An 18,147-nucleotide genomic window follows, 5' to 3' on the forward strand; every position below is an offset into this window, starting at 1 on the left:
TCTCATCGATGTTTCTAATCCTCTATCCCTCTCCCTTCCTCTCTGTAAAAAAAAATCAATAAAATATTTTTTAAAAAGACATGCAGGGTATGATTATTACAATAGCTTTGTTAACTCTGTTGCACGTACTCACAACAAGTCTACCTACTTTAGCCCACCCGTGAATATCTGATTCTTCTATAGTCTCCTTTCAATATGTGTATAGAGGTCCTTCTATAAATATAAAGACACACAGTATGCTCAATCCTGTAACCACAGGTTTTATAAGGCCCTTTAGCTCTGAATGCAATGAAAACACACAAATATGTCATCATGACATCAAATTTGCCAACAATATCACATCCTGAAATTATTACTGGATAAAACTGTTCTGATTTTGAAAAAGAGAAGAATATTGCCGAAACCGGTTTGGCTCAGTGGATAGAGCGTCGGCCTGCGGACTGAAAGGTCCCAGGTTCGATTCCGGTCAGGGGCATGTACCTGGGTTGCGGGCATATCCCCAGTAGGAGATGTGCAGGAGGCGGCTGATCGATGTTTCTCTCTCATCAATGTTTCTAACTCTCTATCTCTCTCCCTCCCTCTCTGTAAAAAATCAATAAAATATATTTTTAAAAAATAAAAAAAAGAGAGAGAAGAATATCATATTGAGTATATTCCTGAACATTAGTTCTGGATAAAATTAATAATTATGGCCAAAAATTCAAGAAGCACCTACAAAATACCAAGGTTAGGAAAAGGTAGTTAAAGTAGCCATTTTAAAAAATAAATGGGGAGACTGGACTTATAAGCTTCTATCTCATTAGTGAATATAAAATGTTCTAAACATAGAATAAAAACCAGTATCACAATATGCCTTAGATGGCCTTGTGGCCAACAGGGCTGAAAGAGTGAGGGGCAACCTGGATGCAACCCAGAACGAGGAGCCATGTCCAGCCTATACCTGATGCATCCATCCCACAGGAGCTGACCTACAGAATCACGAGCGAGAAATAAATCCTGGCTGTCTGCCACGGTGATTGTTATTCTTGTTATGCAGCAAAACCTGACCATGATAAGTCCTTATGCAATAAAGAGAAGAGAATGGCAAATCAGGGAGTCATCATGCATTCATTATCAATCCTGTTTCTATTTGTTTTCACATGAACTGCTGCTTAAAAATTTTAAAGGATCTTGAGAACACAATTAGTATAGCCTTTTTGACCAAAAAATCTTATGGAGAGCCACTTTTGCATTTTGTCTGGATTCTCTCCTCCTGTAACATGAATGAGGAGCCAGGATCTATCAGGTTCCAGGACTGGGGGAGAGGAGGGTGATCAGGATTGGTTAATGGCTCTGCCCTTGATGGTGTCTTGATGTAGGGTGACCCTGCCACATGACCCACACTTACCCCCAGCTCTGACCACAAAGTCAGACCCGCGTTAGTGGCTATTTCCCAAAGATATTAGAATATAAACTGGCAAAGGTAGTATATGATTAAAAATGGTCCACACTGCCTGGATGGTGTGGCTCAATGACTGAACTTTGTCCTATGAACCAGGAGGTCATAGTTCGATTCCCTGTCAGGGCCCATGTCCTGGTTGTGGGCTCAATCCCCAGTGGGGGGCATGTAGGAAGAAGCTGTTCAATGATTCTCTCTCATCATTGATGTTTCTATCTCTCCCTCTCCCTTCCTCTCTGAAAATGGCCCACACCAAAGTAACAATAAGTTTGAAATAACTCTTGTAATTCAGGATTCCCACTCTCAGAGCTCAATAGTAATAGTAGGAAAGAGTATCCAAAAGAATAAGAAAGGGGGCATTTCTTCTTTGTATCTAAGTGGGTCCTAAGATGCTAGAACTATTTAACCAAGGGGACTAGCAAGCAACCTCTTCTCTGGGAATCTGAGTGCTGGACAGATTATCTTTATGATTATCCATTAAAATCTTTTTCAGAGGCTCAGATTACCTATACTTTCATCCTACACTTCAAGTCTATATTCCTAGGACTTGTGTCAACCAATTAAATTCCTCTACTTACACTCATTATTAAAATCCAAATGGGGGAAATGGGCAGGAAGAGAACCCCAGGTCAAGAGGTCAAGCAAAGTCTAGGCCAGTGGTCGGCAAACTCATTAGTCAACAGAGCCAAATATTAACAGTACAACGATTGAAATTTCTTTTGAGAGCCAAATTTTTTAAACTTCAACTATATAGGTAGGTACATTGTTACTAACTTAATTAGGGTACTCCTAAGGCTTAGGAAGAGCCACACTCAAGGGGCCAAAGAGCCGCATGTGGCTCGTGAGCCGCAGTTTGCCGACCACGGGCTAGGCAGTGAGCTCAGGCAACAGCACTGCGCAACATCATTGATGCAATATTGGGGTGTCAACCCGGTCATAGCAGCCTCATCCACTTCTTCACTGGCCTCCCTCTGCTTCTCAAAATCCCCTGCTTACCAGAGAATCACTTGTTTTCCATTCCAGAAATCAGTTACCAGTATCAAGAGGAAAACTTTTCCTAGAAATTTAGCTAACTACTTCTGGCTATGGATTATATTGATCCCATTTTCTAACCAGGGGGAGAAAATTCATTTATTACCAGCTGTGCATTCTTTCACTGTTGGGGAACAAGGAACAAAGACAAACTTATAAGCTGACCTCTAACTTTCCATGTATTCCCTCCCCCTACCCCACAACAAAAAATACAAATTCCTCAAACCAGGAACCCTTCTCCCCTCCATGAGGAAGTAGAAGTGGCCGGATTCAGTCACCAGGCATTTACTGAACATCTCGCATATGAACCAGACTGTGAAGGAGGGCGGCCTTTTCCATTCCAACTAAATGAGGCCCCAGATTGGGACAGTCCTGTTTAGACCCTAAATCAGTTTCAGATTTGTTGCTCAACTTAAAATTACAAGTTTCTTTTCCCACTTCTCTTGATTACTGAGTCTTCATGTTCTATTCCAAGCATGGTGCATCCATCAAAAGCCCTTTAAAGCCAGATGATTTCATTCCAACTTAGTCACAGGGGGAAAAGAAGTATTTAAATGTGCAATGTATTCAAAATAAATATCCATTTCTGACTTGAGGATATTTAGCTTGATAAGTGTTGGAATTGAGACAGTTTTCTTTCCCAGGCAGATGACTCCTGAGTCATGACTGAAAATATCATCACTCATTTTAATAAACAACTGACCCCCTCCCACCCCTAATCAAGGCAAACATCAAGGAAAAGATCTTTTCAAAAAGTGTTGTCAGAGGAAGCAATGAAACGCCTCTAAGTCTAAAGCAGGACTGAAAGCCGAAAGCACTGTTGATGCTGTAATGGCATTAGATGGCTCTGAAATTATAGTTTAAAAATACTCTCCAAGAAGACAAGCCAAATGACTGCAGGATTATAAGTTCTCTCTCCCAGTTGTTCAGGTATTAAAAACAAGCACAAGTAAGAATAGCCTTCAAAAAAAAAAAAAAAAAACCTAACGAACAGCACGAGTAGTAATGTAATCTACTCAATAAGGCTACATCACATGCCTCTTTTCCTCCTCTGACCAAATACCTCTCCATAATGCTTTCCCCCTCAATGTCCCCCCTTCCTACATATTCCTTCCTCTTTCAAAAAACAATTAGAAGGGAGACATGACTGAAATAACCAGCGAAGGGCACATGGTCCATCATCAAAGCCGGCAGCTTAGCATCTTCTCTCTTTGCCTGCATGCCTCCCTCTCATGGTGACACAGGGTCATCAGGATAATCCAGGATCATCCCCCACCTTAAGATCCTTAACTTAATCACATCTGCGAAGTCCCTGTATCATGGGAGGAACACAGAAAACGGCCTGTGCATTAGGAGGTAGACACCTTTCGTGGGGGTGGGAGGGGTGTTCAGTCTACCACGGACACTACACAATCCTACAGCCTTTTTTCTTTTGTTCACTTTTCAACAAGCAGGGACCTTTGCCTTCAGCATTTCATGGGTCAATTCATGCAGAGGTCCTTTCTCCACACAACTGCAAATTAAGCCATTTTCTGGGATTCACGATTCAAGAATATTTAGAGCTCTGGAAAACCCATGTTTCCATTCGTTTCCAAGAGAGGAAGAAGTACTAAGTCAGGCCCAGTTAGGGAAGGACAGACTTTGGCGCACATAATAAACAACCTCCAAAAGATTTCATAAGACAGTGGAAAGACATGGGGGTGCACTCAACATACCACTGGGTTCCTGGAGGCCTCCCAAGCCATCAGCTTGTTCCTACACTAAGAAGCACAGTCATCTGTCACTGATTTGTGGGTTTCCTTCCCACTTAGTCCGTCTTCGTCTCCACGGATGCACCCTTCCATCACTTATCTTACTCCCTGTTCTTTTCTTCACTCCCGCTACTACATTAAAATCTATGTGCACCCACGTGCATATGTCTATGGATATTGACATAACCTTTAATTGTATTTTCTTCTTGTAACTTTAGGAGCAATACTATTTTTGCCCTGTTGAAATATGCAATAGTAATAACACTTTGGAGCCAGCTGCTAGGTTTCAACATAGCCAAGTTATTCTTAGCTTCTCTTATGCACCCTCTAGTGGCAGCCAACACTAGAGCAGTCTTGCAAGGAAATATTTGTAAAATAGGTGTCAGAGCCCAAGAACTGGTGCAGATTTTGCACAAGTTTTCAAATGTACAGTGTAGGCGAAAAGGCGCCACATACTAACCTGGCAAGCTCAGGGGAGGCCTGCATGGTGGGCCTTATAAACTCAGAGACCTAAAGTAACCACACAGGGTGGTCTGACATTAAAACATTCAACTAAAAGTGAGTCGTAGTGGGTAGTCATGTCCTAGGCCAGTATCTTCCTTGACAAACGTCGATCTTCATTTTCACTGAGCCTGTCTACTACCTTTTTGCATCTACGATAACATACCTTTGGAATGTCAAGGTAATTTCCTTTCTCCGGACTCCTACCAGAGCAGGGGGCCACCGTGTCCCTCACTGTTGTTGTTGCTGCGCTAATTGCTAACTGTTAGCGACCCTGCACCCGCCTATGTACAAGAAGTACGCGTCTATTTGTTTTACTCTTTATCCAATCCCAGAGACTTTCCCACGCTGCTTTCTCCTGGCTGGCTCCCTCACCTATCACCAATGAATTTCATGCAACCCCCTAAGTCTTCCCCTTGATTCTGATATATAAGATAAGTGGCATAACTGCCATTTTCTAGAGCATTTTCTCAATCCTTTGAGATTTTGCTTCCTGGCAATTGTCATCAGCTTGCTCAAATAAACTCATAAACATTCCTATAGGTTTGGACGTTTGTTATGCTGACAGCAGCATTCTGGCTCAGGAAACCATTCACGTACGTGTTGGGCATTTTCTTTTTGTGATCTTTGGTAAGGCCATAGAGTATACTCAAACTCACAGAAGCAATGGACAGGCTGGTTTAAAAAAAAAATCCAAAGTCCAGTGAAAATAGAGGTCTAAATAAACTGTGGTATAGTCACGTGATGGAATACGATACAGCAACAGAAAGGAATGAACTAAAGCTATACACAGCAATGTGGGAGTCATCTTCTTGAAACACATTTAACGCTAAGACACTAGTTCTAGAAAACATAAATATGGTCGCATTTTCATAGGCTTCAAAAACAAAAAGTTGATTTAGAAATACATACAATGTAATTTAAATATGTGTATGTTTATAGATACTTATATGTATACATACACAAATATGTATATAATTTTAAAAGCAAAGAAATAGAGAGCACAAAATTCAGGACCATGCTTGCCTCTGGTGTGGGCAGGCAGCAGAAGGGGGTAGGGAGACACAACAGCGCCAGTCCTGGTTGGGGGAAAGGCTCGTGTGTATTCATTTCATTATAATGTCTGATAACCTATGTATATATCCCATGTGTTCTTCAATATATCAAATGTGATCATTAAAATATAATTAAGAAATAAGTACAGGTAGGTAGATTGATAGGCTGATAGATTGACAGCTGATATCTGATAGATGGACAGACAGGTGGACAGGCCAACAGAACCCAGGGGTGAGTTGTTCTGAAGAGAACACATGCCTTCTCAGATTCATTCTTGTTTGAATTGCCCAAAGACTATAGTTTGAGCACAATACTATAAATATCTGTCTTACTCTGGATGACACAAGAAGTTACACATTTTACGTAAGTAAAACTTCCTTGTAAGACAGACACCTAAATCATGAGAATACCTACTTCAGCCCCTTCACATGTACCCAGAGGCTCAGTCTGGGGCTTGTCACTAAGCCATAGAAAAGGAGAATTTCAGAAATGTTATCCCATCCTTCAGATACCACTTGACCTTGGAAATTAATGATTTTAACTTACTTAATGATACATTAATAATTTTTACATCTTACTTAATAATACATTAGTAATTTTTCTATAACCCTATCCTATGAGGCTTAGTGTCCTCAGGCTGATTTCTGAGGCTCCATCCCCTCCTTTGGGCCCAGTGGTTTCTCTGGACCTGGTCCCTGACCTTGTTTCCAATGACGGAGCCCAGCCAGGCTCTCTCCTCGTAACCAGAGCCCTGTCTCTGGACCACAGCTCTTTGGCACTTAAGTGAGGTGAATATCCAACGTGGTGCTGCCTGCGGAGTTCCATTCTACCTCCCACATCTTCTATCATAGGCCCCACCCTGCCCAACGGGTCACATCCCGTCATTGAATATCTTGTCTCCCCCTCATGATAAAGGCTATGCATGTTCATTATAGAATAAAGGTAATAAACTGGGTAAACAAAATCAAGAAAATTAAAACTACCTATATTCCCTTCACACACAGATACCACATTTATGTCCCAATGTATAATTATATTGGATGATGCATTGTATCTCTCTCTGTACTTGCTTTAAGTCTACAATGAACAATAAGGGGTAGATTTCACAGCCTGAAATATTCTTGTACAACATGATCTGAATTAGCTACACAATATTCCATTTATTCCAGTTACTATCGCTGCATTAAAAAAAAACACACAAAAAAACCTTACTGGTATAAAAGAAAAACCACCCTCAAACACAGCTTCTGCCTCAGGGCCTTTGCACTTGCTAGTCCACCTGCACTTGCATGTCCTCCAGACATGATTCCCAACCTCACCTCCTTCAAGTCTGTGCTCTAAACCCTTTTTAAGGAAGATTTTTACATTTATTTTATTACAACTTGACCCTCCCTGCCCACCCTTATACTCCCTAATCCCCTCTACTACTTTAGTTTCTCTTAAACGCCATCTAACATTATCTATTGTAGTAACATTTATTTTCTGCTCACTCACTCTACTGTGAATTCCACAAGGACCTGGTTGTGTGTCTGTTGTTGTTGTTTTTCTTCCACAAATGCCTGGCAATAAGGCATTCAATAAGCCTTTCTTAAAAGGATGGATAAGTGAATGAACATCTATCTATATAAAAGGCTAATATGCTAAGTGTCCTTCCCATCTTTCAACCATTCGCTATGACATGCATTGGCATTGGCTACCAGGCGGCAGATGCTCAATGGAGGAGCTGCCGTGATGTGCACAGAGAAGTGGCACCACAGACCTGGCTGGCAAAGCAACACTCGGCTTCCCCCAAGTGGGGCACAGGCCCCGCCACCACCCCGGAGTGACAGCCCACCAAATCGCAGCCGACGCTGCCGAGACTCCGTGGCCAGCCTGGAAACGGTTGCTGTGGGCACCGGGTAATGACTCACATAGCAATGCCCAGCTTCCTCGCCCTAGCGACAGGCCATCTATACATGTAAAAGGCTAATATGCTAAGTGTCATCCGGGTAATGATGTCACTTAGCAATGCCCAGCTTCCTCTCCCTAGCGACAACTAGCCTCCTTGCGGTTTCTGCAGCCCAGAAACATGACTTGCTTTATAACAGGTGCAAACATTTTAACCAAATGTCTGTGAAGCGTTTTCACGTGCATCATCTCATTTGATCCTCACAAAAGTCCTGGAGAAGGTAGATAGGAGACTCAGTAGAATCCTTTCTTTTCATTAGTCAGAAAATGGATATTTAGAAAGCTTAGAAACCTGACCCGACTGAAAAGTAAGAAATGGTGGGCCTTGAAAATGACTTCAGGTTTTCTCACTGTGCAGAATATAGTCAAACACTGCTGCAGTTAAATATTTTAATTTCCTTTCAATGTGCATGAATTCATGCATGGGCCACTAGTGTGTGTGTGTGTGTGTGTGTGTGTGTGTGTGTGTGTGTGTATAAAATTTTACAAAAAGACTGGAAGGAAATAAAACTGAAAGTGAGTTTAATTTCTAGGTGATGGGGTTATTAGGGATTTGGGTTTTCATCTTACTGTTTCCTATATTTTCAGTTTTCTAAGTTAGCATGTATTATTTTTAAAATAAGAAAAAATACATTTTAAATGCTGGTAGGCAAATATGACTACAAATAAAATGTTTGGGAACAACAGAAAGAGACAGGCAGAGAAAAAAATAGCGAGAGAGAGAGAGAGAGAGAGAGAGAGAGCGCGCGCGCAGACCAAAGGCAGGCACTGCAATAAATCTAAGCAAAAGTAAATAAATTCCTAACTGGGCAGGTCATGGTGAGTAGTCAATACCAGGCTTGTAACTTCCCTAGTAAAGTTTTATCTTTGCCTTAAGCTTTAAAATGCCTTTTCCAGACCCCTGGGAAGAGTAACCACCCTCAGGAGAACACATAATCTTAATAACTATCCTGTAATTCAATCCCTGCCTGGTTTTTCTCCCACTTCCATGTAATCTTCCTTATGTTCCCTCCTTTATCCCAAATACATACAAGAAACTGCAAATTCATTCTCAAAGCATTTGAGATCTTGTTTCCAAGCATTGTTGTCAGTTTTGACACAAATAAACTCTTATAAAAATTCTCTACAGGTTTGGATGTGGAAGGAAGGAAGGAAGGAAGGAAGGAAGGAAGGAAGGAAGGAAGGAAGGGAGGGAGGGAGGGAGGGAAGGAAGGAACTTTGAACTACCTGTGAAGTCTATATATTCAAATAATCGTAGCATAGGTTAGGGTAAGTTAAGAGAAATTTCAGCTACTAGTCTTCCTTCTCTGGTAATTTAAATTGACTGAAGCAGAGAAAGAATGCTACTAGGTAGCAGTTAGTCTAGTTTAATTATTTTATATATTTATAAATGAACTACATTTTCAAATCCTTAATAATTCAAGATCTACTACCTAATCAAATCTAGTAAGCATGGGGTTAAGATGGATGAAACGTGGATGAAAATGATCAGAGTGGGAACTTTCATTTGTTATCAAGTGGCTATAAAGATCCAAGGGCTGCCACTGGGAATGACACTTAATTAGGCAAAAATGTAGCAGGTCTAAAATAATGGGGGCGGGGGGTGGTGCTAGAACTATAATATTGAGTGCATTTCACTTAAGGAGTCCTAAGTATTAAGTATTTAGGCTCACGCAAAGGCTGCTGCTCCGAGACCCACAGGGAGCCTGACCTCTGGGTTTCTGTCCATGTTTTGACTCAAAATACCTGCTTGAACATAAGAGAATATGTTACTCATGAATGGAATGTACACAGAGGAACAGGTCTGACAATTTACTGCCCTTATCAATTGAAACAGTGGGCTCTGAAATGTATTGCACTTCCTCTTTCATTTTATTTTTAACTAGAGGCCTAGTGCACGAATTTGTGCATGGGTGGGGTCCCTCGGCTTGGCGGGCGATAGAGGCCTATGCGGGGGAGGGGTGGCCATCTGGGGATAGGGACCACGGGAGGTTGGCTGTGGGAGCCCACTGACCACCTGGGGGGCAGCTCCTGCATTGAGCATCTGCCCCCTGGTGGTCAGTGCATGGCATCGCGAATGTTTGAGCAGTCATTCCGATTGTTCCAGTTGTTCAGATGGTTGGTTAGGTTTTTATATATATAGATGTTTTGAGAAATTTATCAACTGCTATTATGAAGATCCATGTCAATTTCATGAAGAGCTTTTCCCCCCAAAGTCACATTATAGGCATGTATTTTCGTTTGATAGACTCTTGAGAGAAAAGAATGGCCCTTAAATGTCTAGCATGAGGCATTTTAAAAACTCATAAATAGCCCTGGCTGGTGTGGCTCAGTTGGTTGAGCGTCACCTCACACACTAAGAGTTCACTGATTCCCCATCAGGGTACATGCCTGGGTTGCAGGCTCAATCCTCAGGAGGGGGCGTGCAGGAGGCAGCCGATTGATGTTTCTCTCCCTTCCTCTCTCTCTAAAATCAATAAAAAATATTTTTTAAAAAAACAACCTCAAAAATAAATTCTTATATGGGTTCACTTGATGGTAAAAAATTAAGCAGAATTCTCCATATCACTGTCCTCCAAAACAGCTTTAAAGACTGCTTTTGGTCCTTTGACCCCTACTTGTATTCAAGTGGGGTAATTTTCAAAGTATAACTTCAAAAAATGAACACAACAGATTGGAATTCGGATGAAGACCTTTGGGAAACTTTCGGGCCCAACCTCAGTAGCTCTGGCTAAAAGAGCTGGCTCTCTCGCCATCAATGACTGGATCTGTTCTTTCCTGAGGAGGAAGAAAGGGGCTTTGACTCCCCATTGTGCAATACATGACTACAGAATTGTGCTTAATTATTATTTTTTTAGAAAGGAATAAAAGGGCTATTCGGATTTTTATTTTGGCAGGGTAGAGACTTTAATAGTGCTGCTTAGCTACCAGCCTAGCCCAGACATCTTCAGCCAAAAGCTTACCCAAGCACAGCTATGCTTCTGCTAAAATCCAGCATATTCTGAATTTAAGTGAATTTCTTTTCTTGAGGAAATTTTCTTTTCATTTAATCCAACCAAATGCATCCTTCATCGCAAGGTTTTCTTTGAAAGCTCAGGGAGATGTGGCTGGCTCCCTGTCTATCGTTCCGGCTGCAACTGAACTAAAAATAGTTGCCAAATATTATGCCTTATTAGAAAGGCGCAAGCACAAGGTTACAAAATACAAGTTACAAGGTGACTTTTCAGACACATTCAAAAATCCTAAACCTGCAAAATCTAGTAGTTTTGATGCATGAGTCAGAATTACTGCCATACCTAACAGCAAAGAAAGAGAGCAAACTTTTCAAGTTACCATGTGTTGGGGGGGGGGGGGGGGCGGTGGAGAAAGCCTCAAATGGAGCCACTTGGGCTATGCCCACATCACCAAACCAAGGCTTTCCACCTAACCTAACTGCAATTTCAACTTTCCCCAGGAATATAATCTTAACCAGTCAGTCTGGAATTGTCTGATGAGCACCTATGAGGTCATCTTCCATACAGGCCCTTTTTATCCCCGGAAGGATGCTGAGGTTGTCAGTTCTTTCCAATCCCTTCTCCCTTCTCTCTATACAAGCCTTCCATCTTGTACGGCTCCTTGGAACTCCTATTGGCTAGATGGGATGCTGCCCGATTCATGAATTATTCAACAAAGCCAGTTAGATCTTTAAAATGTACTTGGTTGCATTTTTGTTATTTAACACACGTGACTATTTGATGCTGTTTACTTGATAATTCACCGTCTATGCAATTTTGATGAGGAATGATGATTCATAAATATAGAAAGCAGTTCTCACGCTAAATTCTCTTCCTTAGAGGAGACAATTTAGCAAACGCTAGATGACTTTTCACTTTTAACATAGTATTGGGCTCAAGGATTTAGTCAGACATTTCTTACTTAAATGCTCCAGTTCATTCTGGGCACGCGAGCTGGGGCAAGCTCAGGACTTGGGTTTTACAACCAAAGATTCTTGGCTTTTCTTCCTGGGGCAGGAGAGAGGGGGAATCCAGCTACAACACTTTAGCAGTTATCTGGACCCTGACAATACAAAGGGTCCCATGAAGTGGGGCCACATAACGACTTCTCCTCAGAGCAGGTAAGAGAGTCAAGCTAAGAGGTGTCACCTGGCAATGTGACTCAGCTAGACGCAGTGGTTCTCAACCTTGGCTGCACATTAGAATCACCTGGGAATCTTTTTAAAATCCTGATTTCTGGGCCTCGTCCTCTGGAAATTCTGTTTCTTTGTGATGGGGTGGGGCCACAACATTAGTAACAAAGAAACAGAATTTCCGGAGGATGGGGCCCAGAAATCAGGATTTTAAAAAGATTCCCAGGTGATTCTAATGAGAACCACTGCTCTAGAAAGACTGACTGTTAACCCTCCTCTGTGCCCACAAAGAGTCAGCTCAAGGTTGGGCAGAGTAGATCCAATGCACTACTTAATGGCTTACATTACACTCCCACTTCCTATGAAGGAGACCGGCTGGAGCTCGGGGACTCTGGGGGAGTCTCTCAGAAAAATCCCAAAGCTCTCAGCCACAATTTTCAAAATCATTAGTTGCCACGAAAAACCCCTGTATTTTCGGTAAATTGGCACTGAACAATGAAACAAGATTTATGATGAGAACAGCTCCTTCACCTGGGTTATAATGCACACCACTATTAAAGAACCAGGGTTAGGAACACGTGGCCTAACTGGAAACAACTTTGTTATTAAAACGGGATGTGCACAATTTTTCCTTTGTTAACAGAGGGTTTTGTTCAGCCAGCGGCCACAGTCACATGCAGAAATAAAAAGCTATTACACTATGGATCAGGTTTCATTTCAATACCAGGAGTGAGTCATAAAAGATGTTAATTTGGTTAGGCTGACAGACAGCTCTGCATAAATCCTGTTCACAGGTTGTAGAGTTAGTGCTTACTGGTTATTAAAAAAAACAAAAAAACAGGTCAAGCCTGAACGCTTCCCAGAATTTACCCACCAAGAATCACATCTGTACAAGATGAATTTTCCAGGCACAAAAACCAAATGTGAATGGCCTGTGATTAACATTATTCAAATTTGATTGCTGACGACAATATTGGAAATTAGGTGCTGGCTTTACGGTTATGTAGTAAACTTTATAAAAACCTTTAGAGTGTCCAGAAAAACTACACATGCATAGGTGTGCATGTACACTACCATCTTCCTGCTCAGTTTTGAAGGAAATTCTTTAAGCTGAGCTTAGCTGACAAGAGCAAATGTTCCCAAAGAGTAAACAACAGTCTGAAATAACAAGCCACTAGATGTAACAAGGCAGGCATTCCTTCCCCACTCCTCCCCCCACCCCACCACAGCTTAATTGAGGTGTAATTTACATAAAACACTGTATAAGTTTAAGGTGAACAATATGATGATGTGTACACTTATATATTGCAAAATGTTTACCATACCCTTCACCTCACATTGTTACCATGTTGTTGTTTCGGTAAGAACATTTAAAATCTACTCTATTAGCAAGTTTCAAGTATATACAATACTGTATTGTTAACTATAGTCATGCTGTACATTAGATCCCCTTATAACTAAAAGTTTGTGCCCTTTGACCAACATCTCCTCATTCCCCCACCCCCCAGCCCCTGGCAATTGCCCATCTACCCTGTTTTTATGGGTTCAGCTTTTTTAGATTCCACAAGTGAGATCATACTGTATTTTGTCTTTGTCTGACTTATTTCACTTAATGGAAGGCACTCAACAATGGCAGAATTTCCTCTTTTTTTAAAATTCATTTTCTAGTATTTCCTTCTTTTTTAATGGCTGAGTGATAGTGCACTGTGTGTATATATATCCCAATTTTCTTTATCCACTTACCTGCCGACTCTTAGGGCGTTCCCACACCTTGGCTATTGTGAATAAGGCTGTAATGAACATGAGGGTGCAGCTATCTCTTCAACCTGCTTTCATTTCCTTTGGATTTACACCCAGAAAAGGAACGGCTCGATCATACAGTAGCTCTATTTTGAATATTTTGAGGAACCTGCATACTGTTTTCCATAGCGGTGGCACCAGTCTGCATTCTTACCCACAGTGCACAGGGTTCCCTTCTTGAGGAGCTCCTTTTTCATGTAGAAACTTGACAGTGGCTTTATGAAGGGAGAGCGCTCCATTATTTGGTTCACCTTTTAACAGGGCATTTGATGGTCCTTAATGAGCCAACGAGAGTCCCATGAAGAGAAGGTCTGGCTCATTCTGAGGCTGAACACAAACTACTTGCCCAGTGCTAGAGTTAAAACTCACCCTAGGCTGCTAATCTGGGAATCCGCCGTGCAGCCATGATATGGGTGTGGATTCTACCTACGGCCAAGTGAGAGCGAGGTGCTGAGCTCAGCACCTGAGACCTTGGCAGTGGAAAGCCCCTGGTCCACATGGAAAAAGCTCTCTCTGCTTCCGAGGATCCTCTTATCCATCACTGTATTTTATCCTTAAAATAAAGTGTTTTTATATTTTCCAATGTTAAAAAACACAAGCACTACACAGTAGCAGAAGCCAAGAATCACTATAAACAACGTAACAAATCTTCATCAAAAGCATTTGAGGGCTCGGCCGGTGTTGCTCAGTGGTTGAGCATCAACCTATGAACCAGGAGGTCAGGGTTCGATTCCTGATCAGGGCACATGCCTGGGTTGCAGGCTCGATCCCCAGTGGGGGGCGTGCAGGAGGCAGCCAATCAATGATTCTCTCTCACCATTGGTGTTTCTATCTCTCTCCCTCTCCCTTCCTCTCTAAAATCAATAAAAATATATATTTTTTAAAAGAATTTGAGGAATACATATTTCAGTTTTACATCTTCAATGAGATGAATAGATTAGGAGTGAAATTATACAATGGAAACTGCAGTGAAAAAATATGGGAAAATACCGCCTCCCCTCCCCCCACCCCCACTCCCCCCATCCCCACCCCCACTCCCCACCTCCGGCCACTTCAGACACCAATCACAAGTCCCACTGTCAGGTGCTTCTGACCCATCAGCTATAGGTCGGCGGCTCCAATGATCCCCTCCTTGAGTTGGATTAGTCTGCAAGAGCAGCTACGAGAACTCAGGGAAACATTTTACCTACTAGATTAGCAATTTATCACAGAGGATCTAACTCAGGGACAGCCAGATGGAAGAGATGCATAGCACAAGGTAGGGGGAAAAGGGCACAGAGCTTCCACGGTCTCTCCACATGTCCACCGACCCCGAAGCTCTCCCTGCCCTGCCCTTTTGGGGTTTTACGGAGGCTGCATTACACAGGCATGATGGATTCAATCATTGGCAATTGGTGACTGGTTCAACCTCCAGCCCCTCTCCCCTCTCCGGAGGTCAGGGCTTAGGACTGAAAATGCCAACACTCTAATCCCATGGTTGACTCCCCTGACAACCAGCCCCCATCCTTAGGTGCACACAGACTGGAACATTGGGCCCCGGGAAATATCTCGAGACAAATGACTGTCAGAGCCTTGCTGGTTCCCCTTGGGCCATGCCATCCCTCCCACCCATCCTTCCTCCACCCTGAGAACCACAGGGGTCAGTTTTCTTCTTATATCCAGTGTCTCCCTCTGTAGAGTCTCCTGTCAAGTTCACAAACATTCCATGGAAATTTGGGATCCGGAATGAAGGAATAAGCAGGCAGAAGTCAACTGGTCATAAAATTATCTTTTACTTGAAATACTCAATATTTCCAAGAGCACAGCTTTCAAGGCACATAAAATACCAAGTGTTTTTTTTTTAACAGAATTTGAACAGCAATTTGGTCCTTTTTGTGCATTCATTTCATGCTGTCCACTTTTACATATATCGAGCACCCTAAACCCCTCCCTCTAAGTAATGCCAGGATGTTTCTTTAAGGCAGGATTTAGAAAAACAAACAAGTGCCCATAAAAATTCATTTTACTGGAATATGAATCCTTCCACTTTCCTCATTTTTCCACTTCTCATATGCACAGCTAGCGAAGTGAATCATGCTCCCTCGTCAACTGCCCGGCTCTTTTCTCTGCCATTTGGAAATGTACTTCTACTTCAGGGAGGTGACACCCAATGAAAAGGGAAGTGACTTGTCTCCGGCTGGGCAAGGAGTCAAGAGGTCAGTCCACATGTGCTGGACCATCACCCGTCAGAGCCCTGCACCTGCTCCTCCCACCCCAAAGTCCTCTGAATGGCAGCGTGGTTAACCCTTCGGGAATGTTCAGGCACAGTTTCAGGGCCCGGGGTCGCCCTGTTCTCCCCAGCTGTGCCATTCATGCCCCAAAACGAAGTCTGAAAGGAAGTCCTCAATGAAAACGCCCCTCCTTCACTCCCAGTCCACCCTTCTTTCTTCACTTCCAGTCCTCAGGCATTGTCACTGGCACAATTCAGGTTGCCCAATATAACAGCAAGATGTGAGCTATTTCTTAAATGAGTCTCCACTAGATTTGCATGAATTTTTCCATTCTTGCAAATTCCTATAGGACTTAAGTCCCTGTCACTAAAATATTATTTCAGAGTTCTATCCTGGCGGCTTGGTCACCTCTTCCCTTAAGCCCCCCATTAGCCACAACACTGAAAGGAAGTCTCCTACCTTTCACTGAGGCTTCTCCACAGCTGTGCACCTGCAATAAGGAGAAGGCATAGGTGAAACTTAACCAGGGCATTTTTCTCTGGAGGCATTTCTCATCTTAGAAATATTCTGACCTATTTAAATGCAATGCTTACATCTTTAAACTCTAAAACTTTGCAATAATACCTTGTATACCTCTGACATCATAACTAACTCAGGCAATTAATCCACACGTGTTTATTGAGATACTACTACATGCAAAACACTTGGACAGGTACCATGGGAGAGGGAAAACCATATACCACATGGTCCTGTCTTGAGGACTTGACCGTCTAGTGGTGCAGCCAAAACTTGCACTCAAGTAAATGCGAACCAAGGAAGAAACTACACAAGCAGCACAAACCATGAGACTTCTGGGAAGACAGAGCACCCATAACAGAGGTGGTACTTTTGGTTGTTGTTGTTAATCCTCACCTGAGTATATTTTTTCCATTGATTTTTAGAGAGTGGGAGGGAGAGAAGGAGCGGGGGGAGGGAGGGAGAGAGAGAGAGAAAGAGAGAGAAACATGGATGTGAGAGAGACACATCAATTGGTTGCTTTCCGCATTCGCCCCAACAGGTCAGGGGCTGAACCTGCAACCCAGGTATGTGCCCTTCGGTGCATGGGCCGATGCTCTAACCACTTAACACACCAGCCAGGGCAAAAGAGAGGGCATTTAATGTGATCTTTAAAATGGTGCTGACAAAAGACATTTTATTTGAGAAAGGGGTTTTTTATTTATTCGTTCTTTAGGTATTTTGAGCTTATATCTAGGCTCAAATAAAATTGACAGAAAAAAATATATACCTAGATCTCATTTGCTTTCTTAATTCCCCAGTAATTTTCTTCATCAGATAGTGCCTTAATATTAAACTTTCAACTACCAGCTTAAATGAAATGGCTATAAGACAGTTTCAGCATTTACCAGCAAATGACAAAGATGTTGTCTCCTGTTCTTCAGTGTCCCCTACCAAAGATCTATGTGACAAGTTCTACTTAAAATTTAACCCCAGGAAAATGTTTCTCAAAATTGCTTGCATCCTTTCATCAGATGATTAGAATTGTACATCTGATTTGGCTTCCCTTTTTGCCTTGGCTGCCAGTAAGCCCAGACATAAATCTGTTGCTCAATTATGGTCATCGTGTTAGACTCCTGTTCTTCTGCTAGACCTCTAGTAAGCAATCTTATGTTCCTTATAGGCTGCCTCAAGTATTTTGGAACTAGATGGAATATCAAAACAAAGCAAATAAAAGAAGTGAACAAACCCAAACAAAAACAGACTCAGAGAAACAGAGAAGGAAATGACAGTTGCCAGAGGGAAGGGGATAGGTAAAGGGTGAAAAAGGTGAAGGGAAATAAAAACAAACAAACATAATAAAGAGAGATTTGAAATGGTCACTATGAATGACAGAATGGCAGTCACTTAAGGTTAAGTTCTAGTTCTTTCTCTTTGCAGTTCCTGGGCTATCTCATTTATTTTTACTCTACTGTTTAAACACAAGAAAATGCATCACTCCAGGCACTGAAGACATGGACTTCACCTGAGTGAGCTGGGTGCAGAGTGAGCCCAAATGACTTCAGATTCCTATGAATTTACTCTGGAAACACCTATAGCTGAGTCTGTATGTGTCAGGGCTGACTGTATAAATGGGACTTCTTAAATTAACTTCCATATAGAGTTCAATGTTTATTAAAAGATAAGTAATAAAAAAAACAAAGCAAAGCAAATAAACAACACAAAAGAATACAAGGAATTCTGAGCACTAGTGAGGTCTCAACAAACGTTGGAAAGCTGGATAGGCTAAAT

At 42.1% G+C, this 18,147-nt stretch overlaps 1 protein-coding gene across 1 annotated transcript in view; it reads right to left on the reverse strand.

The window, feature by feature from the left end:
- RETREG1 (reticulophagy regulator 1) overlaps positions 1–18,147 on the reverse strand; it is a 108,532-nt gene that overhangs the window by 65,354 nt on the left and 25,031 nt on the right. Inside the window, exon 3 of the mRNA XM_036308108.1 lies at positions 16,321–16,351. Within this exon, the coding sequence (XP_036164001.1) occupies positions 16,321–16,351 (31 nt within the window). The remainder of the gene's footprint in view (positions 1–16,320; positions 16,352–18,147) is intronic.

This window comes from Myotis myotis, unplaced genomic scaffold (genome assembly GCF_014108235.1).
Source record: "Myotis myotis isolate mMyoMyo1 unplaced genomic scaffold, mMyoMyo1.p scaffold_m19_p_5, whole genome shotgun sequence".
Taxonomy (NCBI): domain Eukaryota; kingdom Metazoa; phylum Chordata; class Mammalia; order Chiroptera; family Vespertilionidae; genus Myotis; species Myotis myotis.